A 20,946-nucleotide genomic window follows, 5' to 3' on the forward strand; every position below is an offset into this window, starting at 1 on the left:
CCCCCCCAGTTCTAGTCTTCCCCCATCAGTGGAAACATCCTCTCTGCATCCACCTCGTCAAGCCCCCTCATAATCTTATACATTTCAATAAGATCACCTCTCATTCTTCTGAATTTCAACTAAGTAGAGGCCCAACCTACTCAACCTTTCCTCATGTCAGCCCCCTCATCTCTGGAATCAACTTTGTGAACCTTCTCTGAACTGCCTCCAAAGCAGTAATATGGAAACCAAAATTGCACGCAGTATTCTAGGCGTGACCTCACCAATACCCTGTAGAACTGTAGCCAGACTTCCCTGCTTTTATACTCCATACCCTTTGCAATAAAGGCCAAGATTCCATTGGCCTTCCTGATCACTTGCTGTACCTGCATACCAACCTTTTGTGTTTCATAAACCAGGACCCCCAGGTCCCACTGTATTGCAGCACTTTAAAAATGGAGAAAAATTGCAAATAATAACTTGCTCTTCAAATTTTTTCTGCCAACCTCACACTTTCCAACATTATACTCCATCTGCCAAATTTTTGCCCACTCACCTAGCCTGTCTATGTCCTATTGAAGGTTTTGTGTCCTCCTCACACATTGCTTTTCTTCCCATCTTTGAATCATCAGCAAACTTAGCTACGTTACACTCGGTCCCTTCATCCAAGTAGTTAATATAGATTGTAAATAGTTGGGATCCCAGCACTGATCCCTGTGGCACGCCACTAGTTACTGATTGCCAACCCAGAGAATGAACCATTTATCCTGACACTCTGTTTTCTGTTAGTTAGCCAATCCCAATCCATGCTAATATATTACTCCCAACCCAGTGAGCTTTTATCTTGTGCAGTAACCTCTTATGTGACACCTTATCGAATGCCTTCTGGAAGTCCAAATACACCATATCCATTAGTTCCCCTTTATCCACCCTGTTAATACATCCTCAAAGAATTCCAGCAAAGTTGTCAAACATGACTTCCCCTTCATAAATCCATGCTGACTCTGCCTGTCCAAATTATGCTTTTCCAAAATGTCCTGCTACTGCTTCGTTAATAATGGACTCCAACATTTTCCCAACCACAGATGTTACGCTAACTGGTCTTATCGTTTCCTGCTTTTTGTTTGCTTTTCAAAAAAATAAATAGGGGCTTTATATGTTGCCCTTTGGTGACATCATCTGAAAACACAGCGTCAGTTCCCGCATGTATGCTGATGACATCCAATTCTTACCTCACTACCACTTCTCTCGATCCCTCCACATCTCTAAATCATCAGACTGCTTGACCGACATCCAGTTCTGGATGACCAGAATTGATCTTCAATTAAATATTGGGATGATCGAAGCCATTGTTTTTAAGACCCCACCACAAACTCCATCCCACTCCCCAACTTCTGTTTGAGGCTGAATCACTGTTCGCAACCTTGGAGTCATATTTGACTCTGAAATGAGCTTTCAACCACATATCCACAGCATAACTAAGACTGCCTATATGCACCTCCTTAACATCGTCCGTCTCCGTCCTTGCCTCAGCTCATCTGCTGCTGAAGGCCCTCATTTGTTATCTCTAGACTTGATTATTCCAACACACTCCTGGTTGGCCTCCTACATTCTACCCTACGCAAAACTAAAAAGGTGATCCAAAACTCAGCTGCCCATGCAAAGTACCGCTCACCCATCACCCCTGTGCTCGCTGACCTACACTGGCTGCCGGTTAACACCTCGATTTCAAAATTCTCATCCTGGTTTTCAAATCCCTCCATGGCCTCACCCCTCCTTATCTCTAATCTCCTTCAGCAACCCTCCTCTCCTCCTCCTCCTCCTCATCTCTAATCTCCTTCAGCAACCGTCTCTTTCTCTCCCCCACCACCACCACCCCCCACAACCCAGTCAACTGCACTCCATTAATTCTGCCCTCTTGAGCATTCTTTGGTGACCGTGCATCCTGTTGCCCAAGCCCCAACCCAAGTTCTGGAATTCCCTGCCTAAACCAGCCCACCTCTTTCCTCCTTCAAGACACCCCTTAAAACCTACCTCTGACCAAGCTTTTGATCACCTGCCCCAATTTCTCCTTATGTGGCTCAGTGTCTATGTTGTCTCAATACTCCTGTGAAATGCCTAGGGACGTTTTACTATGTTAAAGGCGCTATACAAATAAAAGTTATTGCTGAACGTGCTTAACTGGAAACCAAAAGACGACAGATCAGGCTCAGTTGTAATGCCTACTTCACCCAATACTCCCTACACCTCTATCTAGGCTTACTTGGGTGCAGTATGAGGGCTGAAACTGCCCATGGAAATGATACGACACAAGTCGCCACCTTCCCGAAGTCAAATGCAGGATTAGCCATCAGTTACTGCCTCAGGATTCCAGAAGTATGCAACGGGAGGGGGAGAAAGAGGAGACAGGGTACAGGCCCCAAATCCTGGCAGTGTGCGTATACTTCATTGCTTTGCAGGCCTGTATTTAACACAGCTGCTGCATTGGTGGATAAACTTTAATAATTGGCTCCCAAGCATTCCACAGTCAAAGAAGACAAAAGCTTGTATAGCCCCACAATAGACTATAGAAAACCTTGTCTATTGGCAGCCAAGATCAGTCAATTATTCCTGCACTTCCAGTAACCACCATAAATTCAAATTCATGAGAGATGTCCACCACATGTAGGAAAGGTCACGAAGTTTTAATAATTGTAGTTTAAAAAGGGATATATTATACACATACAAACACAAATTCCTTCAGTCGGAACCACGAGCAAAGCACGATACCAGCATCAGATGGCTCTGGAGGGACAGAATTTGAATTTACAGACCCTACACTGGACTACGGGACGCTTTGGATACCCCGTGTAAGTAAAATCACTGGAGCAGACTGGCAGGAAGGTCGTTTTGACTTGTGGGTTTAAGTGCCCAGCTTTATTTTTAAGGCTTACATAAAGAACTGCCTTCGATAAATTGCTGATCACACGAAAGCAAGGAATGGTTACTACAAATACACAAGATTAAGTCCGGCTTTTTTTTTTTAAACTCGTTGAGTGGGCAAGAGTCACCAACTTAAAAAAAAACTTTCAATCTTCTCGTATTTTAATAGACGATCAAAGTGACCACAGGCCGTTGCAAAACGGGAACAGAGCTCCACGCTATTCTCATGGATACATCTGAACTGGCCAGAGCCTTCTGCGCCCGGTAAGTCGTGCTGGAGACAGCAGCTTGTGCTTGCAGAGACCACAGTGACAGAAGGAGGTGGCACACGCTGCCGCTTACTTACGGGCTTGCGGTGGGGCTGCAAAGCCTGATTGTTCTGCAACACTCCGAGCACCTTCCTGCCGCCCATGGCGGTGGCGGCTGCTCTGCCGGGATTCCGCTCCCGGCCTCCTTGCTCCTCCCAGGTTGTGGTTTTCACCCCCGAGGGCATCACGTTTTCCCAGTTCCTAGACGCAGCGTCGCGAGGAGCCCGAAACATCTCGTGCTCCGGGATTTGTAAAAAAAAAAGTTAAAAAAGAAAAATACACCGTCCCGTAAAAGGTGCGATCGAGCTGAGCGGCTCCGGCCCAGACTCGGATTTCGGATCCCCTTCTCCCGAATGTCGCTGGCGCTGAGCCCAGGCCCCGGGCGCTGGCTGCGACAGGAGAGAAGAGGCGGCGGTCGCTAATGGCTGATCCCCGGCTCGCACTGCCTGTCCTCCTCTCGCCAGGTCCCGCTCTATATTCCGGCCCCACACTGGTCCTAACGCCACGCTGCGTGGGTTGCTGTTGCTGTTGCTGTTGCTCCCCTCCCCCGGGCTAATCGGGGCAGTTTTGCTCTTCTGCTTTCACCGCTCGTTCCCTGAATCCTTTCACTGCCCCATACGTCAGCAGCGGCAACTGTAAGCCAGCCAGTTCAAGTATCCCGCGACTATTGAAACCAGCCAATGGCGGCTCGGCGCGCGCGCGTACGTCGGTTCCGTTTCGGATTTGAATTTTTTGGGTCCTATTTTTGTCATTCGCGCGTTCGCGATTGTCAATCAACTGGAGAGGGGAGGTGAGGAAATAGGCGGCAGCTGCAAGGAGTCAGACAGTGAAGCGCTGTCTTCGTGGAGGAAGAGTGGATTATGTCAATATTAGGGTATTATTAGCATCGAAACTTATTACCAGCAAAACTGAAACAGTTTGCAAACTCGTTTAAATATTCCGCACTTTCTAATTTTTCCTCCCATTTTCGCTCCTGCTGTCTTCATTGTGTTGACTCACACTATAGTATTGTTACAAGGGTGCTGGCTGCTATTTGGTGCTGAACCTCATGGATTCTTCACCTGCAAGCCTACACCTTGAGTGTTAGCAGTCTTGCTCTACCAAGGAGGGTATCACAGGCAGAACTGATGTTGGCCTCCAACTAGGATTTCAACCTTCCAGGATTGGCCTGGAGTCGCCAGGAATTAAACATTAATCTGGACACTGCTGCGAGCAATTTGCAAGAAAATTCATAAGGGCTATAAAAAAACGTTTTTTCGTTTTCATCGAACACTTCTTTTTATTACCTCTGCCTCTCTTTCCTCCTTCAAGATGCTCTTTAAATCCTACCTCTTTGACCAAACTTTTGGTCACCTGCCCTGATTTCTCCAGTGAAGAAATAGGAGCAGGAGTAGGCCACTTCATGGCTTTTCCTCACAGCGTTGCTCCCACTCACCATGTTACTGCTACTATCCCTGCACTGCAGAAGACACTGGTCCCCACGCCGATCCCACTACCTCTTTCCCTCCATATGACCCTCAATCACCTGACCTCATTTGCCCGCAACCCCCTCACCGACTGTTCCCAGCACATTAGCCAGTCCGCGGGGTTCTCCGCTTGATTGTCAGTCAAACAGCCATTCCCCCAACTCCAATATTTTTTACAAAAACAACTTGTATTTATATAGCACCTTTTAATGTAGTGAAACATCCCAAGATGCTTCAGAGGAGTAATATGAGAGAAAAAAATTGACACTGGGCCACATAATTCATTATTAGTCCATTATTAAGGAAGCAGTAGCGGGACATTTGGAAATACATGATTCAATCAAGCAGAGTCAATATGGTTTTATGAAACAGAAATCATGTTTGACAAATTTGCTGGAGTTCTTTGAGAATAGAAACATAGAAAATAGGTGCAGGAGTTGGCCATTCGGCCCTTCGAGCCTGCACCACCGTTCAATAAGATCATGGCTGATCATTCACCTCAGTACCCCTTTCCTACTTTCTCTCCATACCCCTTGATCCCTTTAGCCGTAAGGGCCATATCTAACTCCATCTTGAATATATCCAATGAACTGGCATCAACAACTCTCTGCGGTAGGGAATTCCACAGGTTAACAACTCTCTGAGTGAAGAAGTTTCTCCTCAGCTCAGTCGTAAATGGCCTGCCCCTTATCCTTAGACTATGTCCCTGGTTCTGGACTTCCCTAACATCAGGAACATTGTTCCTGCATCTAACCTGTCCAGTCCCGTCAGAATTTTATATGTTTCTATGAGATCCCCTCTCATCCTTCTAAACTCCAGTGAATACAGGCCCAGTTGATCCAGTCTCTCATCATATGTCAGTCCGGCCATCCCGGGAATCAGTCTGGTGAACCTTCACTGCACTCCCTTAGAAGCAAGAATGTCCTTCCTCAGATTAGGAGACCAAAACTGAACACAATATTCCAGGTGAGGCCTCACCAAGGCCCTGTACAACTGTAGTAAGACCTCCCTGCTCCTATATTCAAATCTCCTAGCTATGAAGGCCAACATACCATTTTCCTTCTTCATCGCCTGCTGTACCTGCATGCCAACTTTCAATGACTGATGTACCATGACACCCAGGTCTCGTTACACTTCCCCTTTTCCTAATCTGCCGCCGTTCAGATAATATTCTGCCTCCGTGTTTTTGCCACCAAAGTGGATAACCTCACATTTATCCACATACTGCATCTGCCACGCGTTTGCCCATTCACCTAACCTGTCCAAATCACCCTGCAGCCTTTTAGCGTCCTCCTCACAACTCACACCGCCACCCAGCTTAGTGTCATTTGCAAACTTGGAGATATTACACTCAATTCCCTCATCCAAATCATTAATGTATATTGTAAATAGCTGGGGTCCCAGCACTGAGCCCTGCGGCACCCCACTAATCAGTGCCTGCCATTCTGAAAAGGACCCGTTTATCCCGACTCTCTGCTTCCTGTCTGCCAACCAGTTCTCTTATCTACGTCAGTACATTACCCCCAATACCATGTGCTTTAATTTTTCACACCAATCTCTTGTGTGGGACCTTGTCAAAAGCCTTTTGAAAGTCCAAATACATCACATCCACTGGTTCTCCCTTGTCCACTCTACCAGTTATATCCTCAAAAAATTCTAGAAGATTTGTCAAGCAGGATTTCAGGATGTAACGAGCAGGGTGGATAAGGATGAACCAGTGGATGTGGTGTATTTGGATTTCCAGAAGGCATTCGATAAGGTGCCACATAAAAGGTTACTGCACAAGATAAAAGCTCAAGGGAGTTGGGGGTAATATAGTGGATTGGCTAACTAACAGAAAACAGAGAGTCGGGATAAATGGGTCATTTTCAGGTTGACAAACAGTAACTAGTGGGGTGCCACAGGGATTGGTGCTGGGTCTTCAACCATTTACAATCTATATTAACGATGAAGGGACCGAGTGTAATGTAGCCAAATTTGCTGATGATACAAAGATGGGTGGGAAAGCAAATTGTGAGGAGGACACAAAAAATCTGCAAAGGGATATAGACAGGCTAAGTGAGTGGGCAAAAATTTGGCAGATGGAGTATAATGTGGGAAAATCTGAGGTTATCCACTTTGGCAGAAAAAATAGAAAAGCAAATTATAATTTAAATGGAGAAAAATTGCAAAGTGCTGCAGTACAGAGGGATCTGGGGGTCCTTGTGCATGAAACACAAATAGTATGCAGGTATAGCAAGTAATCAGGAAGGCAAATGGAACGTTGGCCTTTATTGCAAGGTGGGATGGAGTATAAAAGCAGAGAGATTCTGCTACAACTGTACAGGGTATTGGTGAGGCCAGACCTGGAGTACTACATGCAGTTTTGGTCTCCATATTTAAGGAAGGATATACTTGCATTGGAGGCTGTTCAGAAAAGGTTCACTCGGTTGATTTCGGAGATGAGGGGGTTGACTTATGAAGATAGGTTGAGTAGGTTGGGCCTATACACATTGGAGTTCAGAAGAATGAGAGGTGATCTTATTGAAACTTATAAGATAATGAGGGGGCTCGACAAGGTGGATGCAGAGAGGATATTTCCACTCATAGAGGAAACTAAAAGTAGGCGACATAGTCTTAGAATAAGGGGACACCCATTTAAAACTGAGATGAGGAGAAATTTCTTCTCTCAGAGGTTTGTAAATCAATGGAATTCTCTGCCCCAGAGAGCTGAGGAGGCTGAGTCATTGAATATATTTAAGGCGGAGATAGATATATTTTTGAACGATAAGGGAATAAAGGGTTATGGAGAGCGGGCAGGGAAGTGGAGCTGAGTCCATGATCAGAACTGCCATTATCTTATTGAATGGCGGAGCAGGCTCGAGGGGCCAAATGGCCTACTGCTGCTCCTATCTCTTATGTTCTTATATACAGTAGGCACATCAAAGCTCTGGTGAAGTACCACCAATGCTGCCTACACAAGATCTTGCAAATCCTATGGCAGGATAGGCGCACCAACATCAGTGTTCTCGCTCAGGCCAACATTCTCAGCATCGAAACATTGCCAATGCTTGATCTGCTCTGATGGACGTGCCATATCGTCCACATGTTCGATACGAGACTCCCAAAACAAGCGCTCGGAGCTCCGACAGAGCAAATGAGCCTCAGGTGGGCAGAGGAAACGTTTTAAGGACACCCTCAAGGCCTCCTTGAAAAAGTGCAACATCCCCACCAACACCTGGCGTAAGATCGCTTAAAGTGGAAGAGAATAATCCGGGAACACCCGAGTCTCTTCGCCGGAAGCAAGCGGAGACCAATCACAAACAGCGGAAGGAGAACTTCAACCAACCGGACCTTCAACCAACGTCTGCCCAACCTGTGACAGAGACTGTAGTTCCCGCATTGGATTCATCAGTCACCTGAGAACTCATTTTTAGTATGGAAGCAAGTCATCCTCAACTCTGAGGGACTGCCTGAGAAGAACATAATAGACTAATGAATATGATCAAAGCATGCAGAGTCAGGGGACAAGTAGCAAAAACAACAACAACTTGTATTTATGTAGCGCCTTTAATCTAGTGAAACATCCCAAGGCGCCTCACAGGAATGTTCTAAAACAAAATTTGACACTGAGCCACATAAGGAGAAATTAGGACAGATGACCAAAAGAGGTTTCAAAGAGGTTGGTTTTAAGGAGCATCTTAAAGGAGGAAAGAGAGGTAGAGTGGCGGAGAGGTTTAGGGAGGGAATTTGAGAGCTTAGGCCTGGGCAGCTAAAGGCACAGTCACCAATTGTTGAACGATTAAAAGCAGGACGCCCAAAGGACCAGAATTAGAGGAGCGCAGATATTTTGGGGGGTTGTGGGGTGGGAGGGGATTATAGAGATAGAGAGGGGTGATTTAAAAACAAGGATGAGAATTTGAAAATTGAGGCGTTGCTCAACCGGGAACCAATGTAGGTCAGCGAGCATGGGTGAACGGGGCTTGGTCTAATTAGGACACATGCAGCCGAGTTTTGGATGACCTCAAGTTTACGTTGAGTAAAACGTGAAAGGCCAGCTAGAGATGCATTGGAATAGTCAAGTCTAGAGGTAACAAAGGCATGGATGAGGGTTTCAGCAGCAGACGAGCTTAGGCAGGGGCAGAGATGGGCAATGTTACGTAGGTGGAAATAGGCAGTCTTAGTTATGCCATGGATATGTGGTCAGCAGCTCATTTCATGGTCAAATGTGACACCAAGGTTGCAAACAGTCTGGTTCAGCCTCAGACAGATGGAGTCAGTAGCTAGAGAATGGAGTTTGTGGCGGGGACTAAAGACAATGGCTTCGGTCTTCCCAATATTTAATTGGAGAAAATTTCTGCTCATCCAGCAGAATGGATAGCTAGCTGGCTTCAAGACAGAAAGCAGAGAGTAGGGGTAAAGGATAGCTATCCAGAGTGGCAGAAGGTGGGAAGTGGTATTCTACAAAGATCAGTGCTAGGACCACTGTTGTTCACAGTTCATATTAACGATTTAGACTTTGGAATCAAAAAAACAATTTCTAAATTTGCAGACAACATCAAATTGGGATGGATAGTCAACACTGTAACAAATTACAGGAAGACATTAATAAACTTGCAGAATGGGCATATGATTGGCAAAAGAATTTCAACATAGTTAAGTATGATGTATTACATTTTAGTAAGAAAAATAAGGAGGTCACATACTACTTGGAAAATAAGAACCTAAATAGAGTAGGGGTGTACACATACACAAATCACTGAAAGTTGCGAACCTGACATCGGTAGTGGGTAAAATGATGGAATCAATTATTAAGGATGTTATAGCAGCGCATTTGGAAAGAGGTGACATGATAGGTCCAAGTCAGCATGGATTTGTGAAAGGGAAATCATGCTTGACAAATCTTCTGGAATTTTTTGAGGATGTTTCCAGTAGAGTGGACAAGGGAGAACCAGTTGAAGTGGTGTATTTGGACTTTCAGAAGGCTTTCGACAAGGTCCCACACAAGAGATTAATGTGCAAAGTTAAAGCACATGGGATTGGGGGTAGTGTGCTGACGTGGATTGAGAACTGGTTGGCAGACAGGAAGCAAAGAGTAGGAGTAAATGGGTACTTTTCAGAATGGCAGGTAGTGACTGGTGGGGTACCGCAAGGTTCTGTGCTGGGGACCCAGCTGTTTACATTGTACATTAATGATTTAGACGAGGGGATTAAATGTACTATCTCCAAATTTGCGGATGACACTAAGTGGGTGGCAGTGTGAGCTGCGAGGAGGATGCTATGAGGTTGCAGAGTGACTTGGATAGGTTAGGTGAGTGGTCAAATGCATGGCAGATGAAGTATAATGTGGATAACTGTGAGGTTATCCACTTTGGTGGTTAAAAACAGAGAGACAGACTATTATCTGAATGGGAACAGATTAGGAAAAGGGGAGGTGCAACGAGACCTGGGTGTCGTGGTACATCGGTCATTGAAGGTTGGCATGCAGGTACAGCAGGCGGTTAAGAAAGCAAATGGTATGTTAGCCTTCATAGCGAGGGGATTTGAGTACAGGGGCAGGGAGGTGTTATACAGTTGTACAGGGCCTTGGTGAGGCCACACCTGGAGTATTGTGCACAGTTTTGGTCTCCTAACTTGAGGAAGGACATTCTTGCTATTGAGGGAGTGCAGCGAAGGTTCACCAGACTGATTCCCGGGATGGCGGGACTGACATATCAAGAAAGACTGGATCAACTGGGCTTGTATTCACTGGAGTTCAGAAGAATGAGAGGGGATCTCATAGAAATGTTTAAAATTCTGATGGGTTTAGACAGGTTAGATGCAGGAAGAATGTTCCCAATGTTGGGGAAGTCCAGAACCAGGGGTCACAGTCTTAGGATAAGGGGTAAGCCATTTAGGATCGAGATGAGGAGAAACTTCTTCACCCAGAGGGTGGTGAACCTGTGGAATTCTCTACCACAGAAAGTTGTTGAGGCCAATTCACTTAATATATTCAAAAAAGAGTTAGATGTAGTCCTTACTACTCGGGGGATCAAGGGGTATGGCGAGAAAACAGGAATGGGGTACTGAAGTTGCATGTTCAGCCATGAACTCATTGAATGGCGGCGCAGGCTCGAAGGGCCGAATGGCCTACTCCTGCACCTATTTTCTATGTTTCTATGGTCAATAGAGGCCAGAACAAAAGCAAACCAAGCACAAGGTGTATTTCTAGAGGGATAGAATTGAAAAGTAGAGAACTTATGCTCAATGTGTATCAAACTTTGGTTAGACCACACTTGGAATACTGTATACAGTTCTAGTCTCAATATTATTTTTAAAAAAGTATGTAGAAGCACTGGAGAGGGTGTAAAAAAAATTTACATGGATGATATCAGAACTGTGAGATTATACCTATCAGGAAAAGATGACCAGCCTGGGGCTGTTTTCTCTTGAAAAAAGGTGACCTAATATAGGTCTTTAAAATTATGAAAGGTTTTGATAGAATAGATACAGAGTGTTTCCACTTGTGAGGAAGAGTATAGCTGGAGGTCATCAATATAAGATGGTCATCCAGAAATCAAATAGGCAATTCAGAAGAAACTTCTTTACCCAGAGAGTGGTGAGACTGTGGAACTTGTTACCACAGGGAGTAGTTGAGGTGAATAGTATAGATGCATTTAAGAGGAAGCTAGATAAGCATATGAGGGAAAAGGGAATAGAGGCTTAGGCTGATAGAGTTAGATGTGGAAAGATGCAAGGAGGCGCAAGTCGAGCATAAACACTGGCATGGACTGGATGGGCCAAATGGCCTATTTGTGTGCTGTATATTCTAAGTAATTCTATGTACTGTCTGAGTGACACCTGGGGTCGTAATTGTGGGCAAATAGTGAAAGATTGTCTCCACTGGTGGGTAAATGGGAAAATAGGCAATGGAAACCAAGGCCCAGATTTTTGAGAAGTTTGCGACCAGGTTTTCGCCGCAATTTGACCCTCCGCAGCGAAAACACGGTCACAAAGCCCGGGCGGGATCCTCGGATACCTGTTTGCGGTGGCGCTTGTAAGTACCGCTGGGGAGAGGTGCACTTACGTGCAACGACTCGGATTGCATTTGCGTCGGACTTTTGGCTTTCTCCCGACCCGTACGCCATGCCCAGAATAGCAAAGGGTCAAACCTATCGGTGCAGCCCTATCAGCAGCGGTCAGTACGGAAACCTGCAAAAAAAGTTAAGTTAAAGTTTTAATTTTTTAATTTTTTTGCAGCGATTAAATAGTTACGGGTCTTCTAAATGTTTTTGAAATGTCTTTTGGAATTTTCTTTTTTTGTTTTTGCCCCCCACTCCCAAGGCCACTCTTGCAGCGCTGCCAACCCCAGACTAAAGTTGCCGAAACTCGCGTTTTGGGCCACAAATACTTGTGCAAAGCCCTCCTTACCGCAGATGTAAAGGCCGAAGGTTTGGCCTAAAAACAGTTGCGCAGCGAATATGGTAAGTTTCACGTATCGCTACCGTTTTTGCCAAAAAACCCCGAAAGCCGAAAATCCAGCCCCAAGGATTCTCACTGGAAGAACTAACGGAGAAGGAAGGTTCTTGAACTGAGTGCAACATCCTTCACCACAAGTGACTATGGATGTAGTCACGAAAACATCATTTAAAAGGGAATGAGATAAATATTTCAAAATGAGGAATATAAAAAGATCTGGAAGGGAATGGGGGTTACAGGAGGTTATAGACACCGGAAGCCAAATGGCTTCCTCCCATTCTGTAATTTCTCTCATTCTATGAATACTCTCCTTTATTGAGTCTGAGCCCAAAGGGAGTTTTAGAAATGTTGGTGCTAAGATGAATTTAGGACGCTGTGCCCTGTAAGAAATGCCCCAAACACAAAGCCCTCAGTTCCTTGTGCAATCTCTCAGTTTGGTTCAGGTCGGTTTTAACGTGTGAAGTTCAAATACAAATCGGCTCTGATTGAGGCTCCCAGTTCAGAATTGCCATATTCACACAGATCCCAAGTCCAAACCAGAGTTCAAAGAGATAGGGAGAGGGATCAGGCCTATTCCATGGTTTCTAAATTGTCAGGCTGCTTGCCCGACATCCAGTACTGGATGAGCAGAAATTTTCTCCAATTAAATATTGGGAAGACTGAAGCCATTGCCTTTGGTCCCCGCCACAAACTGCATTTCCTAGCCACTGACTCCCTAGCATCTATCTGAGGCTAAACCAGACTGTTTGCAATCTAGGCATCATATTGGACCCTGAAATGAGCTTCCGGCCACATATCCGCAGCATAACTAAAACCGCCTATTTCCACCTCCGTAACATTGCCCACCTCCGTCCCTGCCTAAGCTCTTCTGCTGCTGAAACCCTCATCCATGCCTTTGTTACCCTCTAGACTTGACTACTCCACACAATCCTGGCTGGCCTCCCACATTCTACACTATGTAAACTTGAGATCATCCAAATCTCAGCAGCCCGTGTCCTAACTTGCACCAAGTCCCGTTAACCCATCACCCCTGTGCTCGCTGACCTACATTGGCTCCCGGTTAAGCAACGCCACGATTTCAAAATTCTCATCCTTGTTTATAAATCCCTCCATGGCCATGCCTCTCCCTATCTCTGTAATCTCTTTCAGCCTCACAACCCTACAAGATGTCTGTGCTCCTCAAATTCTGCCTTCTTGAGCATCCCTGAGTATAACTGCTTAACCATCGGAGGCTGTGCCTTCAGCTGCTTGGGCCCTAAGCTCTGGAACTCCCTCCCTAAACCTTTCTACCTCTCTTTCCTCCTTTAAGACGCTCTTTAAAACCTAACTCTTTCATCAAGCTTTTGATCATCTGCCGTAATTTCTTCTTATGTGGCTCGGTGTCAAATTTATCTGTTTTGTCTTATAACACCTTGGGACATTTTACTACATTAAAGGCGTTATATAAATAAAATATGTTGTTGTGTTGTTGTTATTAAAGGTGGCATTGACTGGGGAACCAGAGCACACCTTGTGCAGTACAGGGGGATTATGGCTGTAGTTCCAGGGTGAATATCAACGCATTATCGGAGTACTATTAGTTAGATATCGGGGCATTACACTTATTATTACCAGACACATATATATATATACCTATCAGTGAATTATTGTTTTGCTGTTGGTTATGAGAGGGATCTGAGTGTTTCCAGTATTACTATTAGTTATCTGTGGAATTTCAGTGAGTTACTATTAATTACTGGTAGAATCAATGGTCCTTCCACCTCTGGTTTCCCGTCTGCGAAGCACTCCCAACCTTTGGTTTCCCTTCATCCCCTCCCTCGGATTTGCTTCTTCGTCTGCTATCAGGTGACTGCCTAGTTCTCAAACTTCTCGTTCAGTGGCTGCTGGCACGAAACCACTAGCAGAAATACTGAACTGAACTACAGGGACCCAATCTGTATGAAATAAATGCGGTAACATTTGCAGACATCATGTGGACAGATGTCATGTGGCCGAATGCCACCTGGTCACAAGTTTTTAGCTAGTTTTCACCCTGAACTCCTCTAATTGAGATCAGGAATTCAACACAAATGGAGGAATTGAACCCAGGGCCTTCCTGGTCTGTATGGCTCAACTAAATAATGGATAACCTAACTGAATCTTTAGGGGAGCCTATGTTTATTCTTATGACATGCATAATAAATCACATGGAAGTGGTACCATGTGTATCAACACAATTTTATTGTGGTGTATGCTTGCAAACAAATTAGAAAGGTTTGCAAAAACTTTCAAAGAAGACAATACCCCTTGAAGAAAAACATTTATTGTCCAAGAATTAGTGAAGTTTAAAATAATTCAAATGTACTGCTGTAAAGTGCAAGTAAAGGGGGACTGTCACTGCTTTTCTAAAGAGAGAAAGTGCCCGGAAGAGCCACATATAATTTTCATCACATTAATATGCATGCTGATGTGGCACAAGTTAGGTCCTGTAATTCTAAACATATCATTATGTTGGGTGTTTCAAGTCAGCTTCTCAAAGCTTTCAACATAGGTTTCAGGACAGTATACAATATTTTAAACTTCAAGTTGGTGTAAATAAAATGTGTGGTGTATTCTAGTTATAAATTTTCAGTTGGAAGGGGAATGAGTTACAACCATATCCATTTTGGGTGTTACAGGATTTTTTGTATAGTATCATAGGGACTGAAATTCAGTGTCCCTGGAGGGACCGTTAACGTGGATTTTTGGCGGCCGATTGAAAAAATCGATCGGCCACCACATTCCAGTGTATTGTCCCCCCCCCCCGAAGCATATTCAGCTCGAGATGGGGGGGGAGGGGGGTTCCAGCAGTGCGCACTTCCACCAGAATCAGCGGGGTGAAGCAGTGGTAAAGGGGTTTCGGCCGCGGTGATGTCATTAGGATGTGCACCACTGCTACGCGGCCACGCCACCCATTTTCAGCATTTAAATGAGAGGTTTTTTTTTCGGCAGTGACCCCGTCAGGTTTTTGTGTTGGTCCACTTTGCCGTGGAACGTGACACCGCTGGATGAGGTCAACGGACTATTCCCGCGATCGGTACGATTTTTGGAGGAAAGTTTTGCTTCTGTTTTTTCCCTACATTAAACTTGCTAAGTGGTGTTCAGAGGTTTTGTGAGAGTTCTGAGGACTTTCAGTTATCAGTCTTTAGTAGAGGCCTGTAGGCCTCATTCTGTGCTCCAGAGGCCTGCTTGGAAGGGTGCATCTCTTACCCCTGTGCATCTCCGTATAACACCTCTTACGTGTGCCTACCCTCACACTATGCCTATGTGTCTCCCCTGTTGCTGCATCATGGGTCTGAGAAGGCTGCTGTGGTTGTTGTGTGGGAGCTACAGCTGTCCTTCTAGGACGCCCTCAAACACTTTTGGACCTGAAAGAGTCGGGTGCAGACTGGCCAGCACCCTCCTGGGAAGGTGCAGTCTGGCTTGGCTCAGGTGGAACCATGCGTGAAGGCACTGGTGGAGTGGGAGGTCTGGAACCAGGAATGCTGTGATCCTGAGAGAGCACATCATCAGGATCCTAGTCTGAGGATCCTGCGACATTCCCCGGGAGCAGCACATTAAGATCACCACTAAGCTGAGGGAGGTCAGGTCGGTGCAGTGGTGCGACACCAGAAGATCCCCCGTGGCCCATGGACCCAGCCACGAATGCAACACTGAGGTATCTGGTGGCATCGAGCTGAGACTGCATGAGAGCAGCCAGAGTCTCAAATCCACCAGATATGGCTGCAGTTTGATGCTCCATGGCATCAGTAAGATGCTCCGTGGCCTGTTGGCCAGAGTGCATAAGAGCATTCTGAGCTTTCAGGGCTGCAACCATCCTCTCCATTCCAGCACCAATGCAATCATTCGCTCACGTCTGTGCCAAAATGGCAGCTGCCACATCACCTGCAGGTTGCGGCATTGCAGGTGGATCCACACGGACACTCTGGGAGTCCACTATCGCCTGCACACTGGCAATGATGGGCTCCATGGTGTGCTCAGAGCTGTCGACTGCGGGAGGCGGACTCCTCCAAACTCCTCACCACTTCCGACAGCCTCTCTGGCACCCTTTTAGTGTCTCCAACATCTAGGAATGCATGGTCTCCACCCTTCTTTCATATGCCACTACGTCGATGATATCATCTGAGTCCTCATCGACAGAACTCTGGTGCGGACTCCCCCCCAGAGAGATGGCACCTGAGGTTGCCTAGCTCCATCACCATACTGCAGCCCGCTAGGCCCCAGTGCAATACCCAGTACCGCCCCACCAACCACTTCAGACCGCGCACTCCCACCAGTATCTAAGTTGGCGCATGTGGGTGTAAACAGTGACGTTCTTGTGCCATCTATATCCTCCTTTTCTTCCTCATCACTTATCTGGATGAGCCGAGGAGTGCTGACAATGGTCTCTTCATCGCTTGAGGCCTCAATCTTATCATCAGTGCTTGTCTAGATTAGAGGGCTTCTGTCCACAGGCCTGTGCTTCAGGCCTGCAGCTGGTCTCACAGGTGGTCCGTTTGTGCTGTGCTGTGAAACACTGGGTGTTTCATCTGCGAGCTTAAATGGGAGAAGGGCTGCTGTGACGGGGAGGTGGAGGATTGATGCATGGAGCGTACAACTAGCACACCTTTGGACAGAACAGCACAGTAGGCACTGGCGCATTCAAGTAACGAGCACGTTCAACAACGGCCTCACTTACCAATGCTGCCCCCATTGGCGTCACCAGTTCCACTGCCCATCTTGTGTCATCTGCAGGCATAAATGGGAGAAGGGCTGCCGTGAGGGGGAGGTAGGGGATGAAGGCATGGAGGATGCAACTAGCAGACATCCATGACAGAAAGGAACAGCAGGCACTGGCGCATTGAAGGAGAGAATGCATTCAAGGAGGGTGTTCACTTACGCACATCGGCATTAGCACGACCGTCGGCCACAGGGAATGCAGCATGGCCACTGATCAACGCCTGAGCCCTCACCTCCAGAGGTGTGAGCACATGTGTGTCTGCAGCACCATCCCCAGTCATCCTTTGCTCGCCTCTATTGTGAGCCAGTTTAGCCTGCAAAAGAAAGCATGGTTGGTGAGTACGACTGATGGCGCATCAGAAATGAGTGCACAAGTGTTTGACTGCGACATGCAGCTGAAAGTGTGAGACGAAAGGGAGCGTCCATTGTGAGAACACACACATATATGTATAGACAGTGTCAAAGGCCTTTGTAAGGTCGAAGAAGGGCTGCCGCTGTTCCCTGCATTTTTCCTGTAGCTGTCACGCTGCAAAAAGCATGTCCGTTGTGCCCCGTAGGGGACGAAATCCGCACGGTGACTCCGGGAGGAGCTCCTCGGCCTTGGGAAGAAGTCGGTTGAGGAGGACTCTAGCGACGACTTTCCCAGTGGCTGATAGCAGGGAGATTCCTCTGTAGTTGCCGCAGTCAGACTTGTCCCCTTTTTAAAGATGGTCACGATCACTGCATCACTGAGATCCACCGGCATGCTCTCCTCCCTCCAGATGAGAGAGATGAGGTCATGTATTCGCGCCAGCAGTGTCTCTCCGCCATACTTCAATGGCTCAGCAGGGATTCTGTCTGTACCCGTAGCCTTGTTTTTAAGCTGCCTTATGGCTTTTTCTACCTCGTGCAGTGTTGGAGTCTCACCAAGGTGGTGGTGGGTAGCATGCTGCGGGATAGAGTCGAGAACACTCAAGTCAAAGGCAGAGTCTCGATTGAAGGTCAGACCAGGCCCTCAAAACTGCCACCAAGCTCATGGTCTACAGGGCTGTAGTAATACCTGCCCTCCTGTATGGCTCAGAGACATGGACCATGTACAGTAGACACCTCAAGTTGTTGGAGAAATATCATCAACGATGTCTCCACAAGATCCTACAAATCCCATGGGAGGACAGGCGCACCAACATCAGCGTCCTCATTCAGGCTAACATCCCCAGCATTGAAGCATTGACCACATTTGATATGCTCCGCTTGGCAGGCCACATAATCCACATGCCAGACACGAGACTCCCAAAGCAAGTGCTCTACTCGGAGCTCCTTCACGGCAAACGAGCCAAAGGTGGGCAGTGGAAACGCTACAAGGACACCCTCAAAACCTCCCTGATAAAGTGCAACATCCCCACTGACACCTGGCCTAAGACCGCCCTAAGTGGAGGAAGTGCATCCGAGAGGGCGCCGAGCACCTCGAGTCTCAATGCTGAGAGCATGCAATCCCTCAACGACTATCTGTCCCACCTGTGACAAAGTCTGTGGCTCTCGTATTGGACTATTCAGCCACCAAAGAACTCACTTCAGTTGAGTGGAAGCAAGTCTTCTTTGATTCCGAAGGACTGCCTATGATGATGATGATATGTATAGAAATGTGAAAAATGAAATGATGCTTGAGTGACTAAACAGTGAGTATGGGAAATAAGAGCATGTTGAAGGAGAGTGTTGCAGATGCAAGATCAGCAGTTGGTGGAAGAGGTACTCACTTTCATAAGCCAGATGATGTCGTGGAATCTCTTCCTGCACTGACCTGGTGTTCTCTGATATATGGAGGGGCCTGAAACCACCTGTGCTATCTCATTCCATGCATTATTTATGATCTGTCTGCTTGGTCTCCCCACGTCTGGAAACATTACTCGCCATCTACTCTCCACACCTTGCATCAGGATCTCGAGCTTCTGCTTCCTCATCTCACGCCAGCCGTCCTTCAATCCAACTCCTTCCATCCTCAGGACCTAGCTGCAAACCCTGGCCTTTAAAAGGCCAGGGAACAGCGGGCTTGTTAAAAATACAGCTGCATGCAGAATTTCTCTGTGGTCATTAAACTCCAATTAAAATAGCCACACTGCTGAAAAATGCACTTTGGAAGGGTTCCTTAGTGCAGGAACGCACTTTTTGACTTTTGGAGCTGAATATGGACTGGCCCACCACCGATGGCGGTAATGGCCCCAAAAAGTCAGGAGGAGCGGCAGGTTTCCAGCGGTGCTGAATTGTGGCCCCATGGTATGTCTGGATATTTGGACAGGTAGTTAATTTTGGAGAATAAACTTTGGAGCTCCACTGGCTACAATATTTATCCAATGAACCACCAAACCACAAAAGAAGTCATGATTTTGGGACCATCCTTTGAATAATGCCAAATATATTCTCTATACCATGGATGGTGAGTTTTATGCTGCTTTTAATTTGGCATTGATTTTGTTCATATTCCTCGAGTCCAGCATCCATGAGACATCTCTCTACATTTACACACTGCTAAATCCAGCTACTTTATCTCAGCGACTCACAAAAAATTGGCTCTACAATTCTGCTGCTAGGATAAGGGAGTAGATTTAGATCAGAATCTGAACTAAACATGTGCCAATGTAAAAGTGGCTTTTAGAAATACCTGGGGTCCTGGGTAATGAAGTGGATTAGATGCTGGCCTTTCCCCTCTGGGATCTGCATTTAAATCTAGTCCAAACTGACTTGGATGAAAGTTTGCTCTGTCTGCACCTGTGAGGGTCATGTGGGGCAGTCTCAATGTAGTTGCTAATAGACAGTTTGTCATTTCAAATGCCTGCAGTATAAAACTTCTCCTAATTAAGAACTAATCAGCACTAAAATAGTCAATCTTACGCAGAGGACCAGACTGGGGCCAAGGACATCTTGGATACCAATCCGTAGGATTCCTATGGACTTGTTCGATGATACACTCATAACTGACATCAGTAGAACAACTCCCTGCAGCGAGATTATACCGAAATGGAAGGTCTTCAAAATAGAAAAAGTAGCAATGAAGACATGTAGGTAAGTTTCAATGATTGAAATAATTTATTTGAAAAACTGAGGCTCTGAATTTCTTAGAAAGTCAACCGATCTACTTGTGTCATGCTGTCATTATAAAATATTAAGTAAATATAATAATATATCAAATTGATGACAACTGGACCCTTGCAGATCACTATCATTAAAGGAAATATTTATCCAGTTTAACACCTGAACTCTAAAATGATGCTATGGCATACCAGTCTACAAATGTTTAATGTATTCATCTAGAATTCCTCTCTCTGCTAGTTTAACAGAGGCGTAACCTGTTTAAAATAAATAGGCGGTGCCTCCACTGTAAGCTAAGAGAAGAAATTCAGATGACCACATTGTGTTATCATTCACAATAGATTACATCACATAAATCAGAGCATTAAAAATAGTTCACAGAAGGAATTAAACCCAATAACGATCAATCCGATCCCAGTTTTGCATTGTATGCATCAAGTACAAGAAGAGACACAAAGCAAATACAAAATAAGAAAATAAGATTTAATATCCAAACAGGATATACTTTTCTTATGTTGTTATCCTCCCCTCTTTCGGCCCTTTGCCCACCTCATCAAGAGGGCAAGTAGGTGACTTGTTCTTAAACCTCTGCCTATTCCAGTACATAGTACCTTAGGACGTTTACTATGTTAAAGGCACTATATAAATACACGTTGTTGTTGTTGTACATATTATATCTTATGTAGTGTAGGTTGCCTTCTATGAAAATTTGACCCACACTGAAACCAACATTCTTTTTCATTATTACATTCTTTCAGAAAAGCTTGCCCATTTAAAATTGGTGCTGCAATGATTTTGTGCTCTGTCCTTTAGGAATTTAGTTTAGGGTGTGACTGGTAGTTTAGTATAGTTTTAAAGTTCTAATGTTTTTTGCTTTTCACATAGCTGAATTTGCATTATCTTAGGTGTCTTAATGGCTGCTAGTGTTTGCAGCTATATTTTTGCATTGGAGGACTCCTTTTACAGATACCTTTCCCACAAGAGCAGCAATATTGTGGGAACACCATCACCTCCAAGTTCCCCTCTAAGTCACA

General features: G+C 45.7%; 1 protein-coding gene across 1 annotated transcript in view; it reads right to left on the reverse strand.

Annotated features, from left to right (window-relative positions):
- The window catches only part of ccna2 (cyclin A2), a 36,450-nt gene extending 32,593 nt beyond the window's left edge, over window positions 1-3,857 (reverse strand). Inside the window, exon 1 of the mRNA XM_070865268.1 lies at window positions 3,248-3,857. Within this exon, the coding sequence (XP_070721369.1) occupies window positions 3,248-3,442 (195 nt within the window). The 5' untranslated portion in view covers window positions 3,443-3,857. The remainder of the gene's footprint in view (window positions 1-3,247) is intronic.
- Between the last annotated feature and the right edge of the window lie 17,089 nt (window positions 3,858-20,946).

Source organism: Pristiophorus japonicus, chromosome 2 (assembly GCF_044704955.1).
Source record: "Pristiophorus japonicus isolate sPriJap1 chromosome 2, sPriJap1.hap1, whole genome shotgun sequence".
NCBI lineage: Eukaryota > Metazoa > Chordata > Chondrichthyes > Pristiophoridae > Pristiophorus > Pristiophorus japonicus.